General features: G+C 44.9%; 1 protein-coding gene across 2 annotated transcripts; it reads right to left on the bottom strand.

Annotated features, from left to right (window-relative positions):
* Positions 1–1,177: 1,177 nt before the first annotated feature.
* Positions 1,178–3,482, bottom strand: LOC147899090 (putative wall-associated receptor kinase-like 16). Of its 2 annotated transcripts, none has more exons than XM_087378524.1 (3): positions 3,109–3,482; positions 2,837–3,022; positions 1,178–2,726 (listed from the first exon to the last, which is right to left on the bottom strand). In XM_087378524.1, the coding sequence occupies exons 1-3, from the start codon at positions 3,359–3,361 to the stop codon at positions 1,480–1,482; spliced, it is 1,686 nt and encodes a 561-aa protein (XP_087234650.1). In that variant the 5' UTR covers positions 3,362–3,482; the 3' UTR covers positions 1,178–1,479. The 2 variants fall into 2 exon arrangements, with proteins under 2 accessions (XP_087234650.1, XP_087234651.1); XM_087378525.1 differs by having other exon boundaries at positions 1,178–2,720.
* Between the last annotated feature and the right edge of the window lie 1,014 nt (positions 3,483–4,496).

Genomic DNA, 4,496 nt, shown 5'->3' with positions numbered 1-4,496 from the left:
ATTCACAAGAATCGAAGGTCTAGACAACTCCCATTAGGCATTTGCCTGCCATCTTGATCTATCTCAGTGTGTCTTCTTGGTCTAGCATGATCATGGGTTGTAACAAGCAAGACGAGGATGTGTTAGCTTTGGATTTGTATGCTTGTATGTCATGGTAAGGCATGCAACAGTATAGCCTTGCATGATGGAAGAGGGGAAGCAAGTTTAAAGGAAGTTTAGGAAACAACTCTAAAGTTTTAAAGATTGGCTTTGAGTTTGATTTCTTTGTGGGAACCACTTTGGTGGACATGTTCACAAAATGTGGGAGCATTGCAGGTCTTTAATTAACGTGCTTACATGGAGTACAATGATCTTGGGGTATGTCAAACAAGAAGAAAGCGAGGAAGCCTTTGGCTTTTATGTGCGAATGCAGGAGCAAGGTCTGTCGCCAAGTAGCTTTACCTTTGTTGCCATCTGAAAGGCATGTGGCAACACAACTTTGGATGCCATTCTCAAGTTAGCAAGGTTGCTTTGGAGATCCCATGTTGAGACCCAGCGGAGTAAGTCTCTAGCCTGTCGTAGACGGGTCAGGTTACTCGTGTTCTATCATTTTCTATTAGCGTGTTGGGATTACGAAGGGATTCACTGACGTGACTCCCTCCACCCTCCAGTTCAATCAAGCTTAAAAGATCTTCTCGAACTGCACAACCTGTAATAGTTTGAAACTGAATATTGATTGCGTGAGCAATTGTTTGGCCCATAGAGCTTATCGGTCTACCTTGACACAAGTGGTAATTAGCAGGTTGTTGGGAAGTTGTTAGGGATAGGGTGACGAGGTAGAAAGAAGCGAGGCCACGAACCTTCAATGCAGAGTTACCTCCTGAGTGGAGCGTTTGAATTAATTTACACCCAAGCTAAAAAAGCCCAAAAGCCAGCATCCATCCAAAAGTAGAGGCTAAGAATTTCAAAAATTCCCTAGAAAACTCTGAATAATCACAAAACTTTGCCCCAACTCAATCAATCGTTAAGCACTCTCTCTAGAAGACCAAGTGCTAACAACTAAGTAAGAAATAAAGTAACATTCAACTTATACTTAAATAAGAATTAAAGTAACATTACACACTAACATGACCTCAAACTTGTCCAAATGAAAGGACACAAATTCTTCTTCCTTTTCCAAATGTGTCCACTACCTGCCACACCATGACTCTCGAATGGTTCATGTCTTTTTAAGCCCAATCTGTTCTAGTGACAAACTGAATCGCGGGAGTCAGAGGCATGTGGCGCAGTGTCTGGCGATGGTTGGCTAGTGATCAGATTTAATTCGAAATCTGATCAAATTCAGTTGGAAATCTGCCTTCGTGGAAGAGACATTATCTTGAAATTCTCACTCGAGAAGGTTAGCAAAGATTGCAAAAAATGCTCCGAGTCAAGGTAGCAAAAATGCTCTGAATAAGGATGTGCCAAGTATCAAGGTTTTGGTTATGCAGGCTTTGCCAACTATCTTCCGACTTCCCTGGTTGATTTTCTCATCGCCATCTCCAACTCTTGAAGCCCACTCGCTAATTGGGAACTTGAAGCGCCGCTACTGTAGTTGTTAAAGCTCGAACTGTCGATTAGTTTCTGCGGCAATACTAGAAGAGCTTTTTCTTCGTCCTCCTCCAAATCCAGAGAAGAATATACTGCATCAATGTTTTCCTCTGACCCTCTAATCCGTAGCAACTCCTGAAGAACTGCTTTCATAGAAGGTCTTTTATGGGCGTCTACATACAGACAAGCCACTGCGAGTTTTGCCACTTGATTCACCGATCCCATCACTTGTGGATCCTCAGACGCTCTCAAGGCTGGATCTGTTACTCTAGAAAATGTGCCTGTTCTCCACCTAGAAATACAGAGCATAGCCAGATTGGACTCTGTCTCTCCTCTTTCCATGGCAACGGGCTTGAGCGAAGTGATCAACTCAAGCAGCACCACTCCAAAACTGTAAACATCACTCTTATCAGTTAGCTGGAAAGTGTGGAAGTATTCTGGATCCAGGTATCCCATTGTGCCCTTTACAACGGTGGAAACATGGGTCTCGTCCATGTGCAGAAGGCGTGATATACCAAAGTCGGACACTTTAGGGATCAGTCCCTTATCGAGTAGTATGTTCGAAGATTTAATGTCTCTGTGGTAGATCGGTGTGGAGATTGATGAATGTAGGTAGGCAATTGCTTGGGCGCTTTCCACGGCAACTGCGAGGCGATTTTCCCAGTTGAGAGCTGGTCTCCCATCTTTTCCGTGCAAGTGATCAGAGAGAGTTCCATTTGGGACGTACTCGTAGACAAGAATAGGAGCCGGTGTCTCTAGACAGCAGCCGATGAGCTGCACAATATTTCGATGGTTGATCTGGGATAAGATGATGACTTCGTTGATGAACTGGTCGACTTCTAGTTTTTCTGTGTGATGAGATTTTTTAATCGCCACAGCAGTAAGATCTGCAAGGACTCCCTTGTACACGGTGCCGTAGCCTCCACGTCCGAGTTCAAGGTGCCGTGCAAAGTTTTGAGTGGCTTTCTGGAGCTCAGCCTCCGAAAACAGCCTGGGTGCCTCTCTTCCGCTTGTTACAGAGATGTATTCCTGGAGTCGAATGCCCCCATTCCTCTCGAAATACATTGCCTTCTTCACTCTAGAAGCTCTCGAGTTATAAATCCACCTTACTAGGAGGCCTATAAAGACTATAGCAGCAGCAGTCGACAAAACTGTAGCTGAACCAAAAATCAAAACAACAAAAGTGAGGCAGGCGAACAACATTCATATGGCGTTGCAGCATGCAAATCTGTAAAATTTTGTCGATTTGACCGAGAGAAGAGCCAACCAGTGATGACAGTCGTATATTTCTGCGGAATCGTGCAACCGGTTCCGTTGCTAGATTGAGCGATCCCATTTCCTTCCGCACCATGGCGGCAGCTGCAACGATAACTTCCCGGAAGATTGGTGCATATGCCGTAGTGTTGAGGTCCCGTGCAATTATTCAAGCTGGATTCGGCACACTCGTCGATATCTACATATACGGTTACGTTTTCTTTAGTGCTTACAAAATGGTCAGCGATGAGGACGTATCGAGAACACATTAACAACTCATGATACCTTTACATCCGGCTCCGTTTTTGTAACCATCTCCACGGTAACCGGTCAAGCAGCTACAAGCGTAACCCATTTTCTCGCCTGCAACCACGCACTCGGAATTTTCCGAACACGCGTATCCAGTCGTCGCGTTGACGGTGGAACAATTCGGGGTATTATTTGGGAAGGGAATACCCCAGGAGAGCTTGATGCCATAATGTCCAGCAGTGATTTCTCCAATAGATGTAGAAATGTACGTGGTTGGATCGAGTACCATAGAGAATCCGCATTCTCCTTTAAAGTCTTCGTATGAAATGCCTGCTCCGGTGATTTGGATGGAATTGGTTCCGGCGGGAGGAAGCTCAACAGTGCAGCAGGCGTAGAGGTTGCAAAAAGGGTAGGTGTCGGAGTTGTAACAGGGAGTGGAGCAACCTGCAGTGTTAAGGCCTACGTCGGAGGCATTGACGGTGAAGGTGCCTTCGGATCCGCAGCCGACAACGGCAAAGATGTTGTCGGAAGAAAATGTGAAAGGCATGCCGTCGGGGACAGAAATGGTGGAGGAGTTAGGGAGGCTAAGGTCGCAGGAGGCGGCTTTGAAGTAGGAAGCGTTGATGATGAGGGAGGCGGGGGAGATGGAGAGAACCTGGAATTGTATGGAAGCGTTGAGGTGCAGGAATGGGAGGAGGCCGGAAGCCAAGCTAGAATTGTGAGTGCAGGTGATGCGATAATTTGGGAGTCCACAATTGGGATGCATTCCGAAAGGGTAAGGGATGGAGATATTTCCACAAGTCTGGGTGCTGTAATTGCATGCAGCAGCCTCCCCACGGGAAGCCATTAGATTGAGGAGGAGGAGGAGGAGGAGGAGGCCAACCAGAGTTTGGGTTGCCATTGCAGAATTTTCACGTTCATCTCATCTTTCCAAGTACTATAAGTCATCTTTTCAACTAATATATGTATCTTTCTCGGAAGAAGCACTTAGGAGTGATCTCGTAAGACTCGAACAACCCCAAGGAAGGAGACTTTGTTCATAGAGAAAAAGAGTTTGTTTTTATTTTTTGCGCGCAAGAACAAGAGAGAGAGAGTTTATATTGTCCTTGTCTTCCTTTTTTCAAATGATAAGCATATGTTTCATTGATTTCGGAGAAACACTGATTTTGGTAGAAGCACTGTTTTCGGTAGAAGCACTTTGTACATAGAGAAATAGACTTTATGTTGCCCTTGTTTTCCTCTTTTCAAGTGATAAAGATCTTGTTTTACTCTTTTCAAGTGATAAGCATCTTATCACGAAGTTTTGAAGCACTTTGTCTCTAGAGAAACCTTGACTTTCCACCTCTTAAGGTTTTCCTTAAAACTTGTGACTTCAAAGGCTCAAAACTTTTGACTTCAAAGGCTCTAGACTTGGAAATCTGCAA

This window comes from Dipteris shenzhenensis, chromosome 8, assembly GCF_047967505.1.
Source record: "Dipteris shenzhenensis isolate YYH24624 ecotype China chromosome 8, Dip_SZ_1.0, whole genome shotgun sequence".
In the NCBI taxonomy this organism is placed as follows: domain Eukaryota; kingdom Viridiplantae; phylum Streptophyta; class Polypodiopsida; order Gleicheniales; family Dipteridaceae; genus Dipteris; species Dipteris shenzhenensis.
The sequence above is the reverse complement of the archived record's forward strand: the minus strand, read 5'-3'. Positions and strand labels throughout refer to the sequence as shown.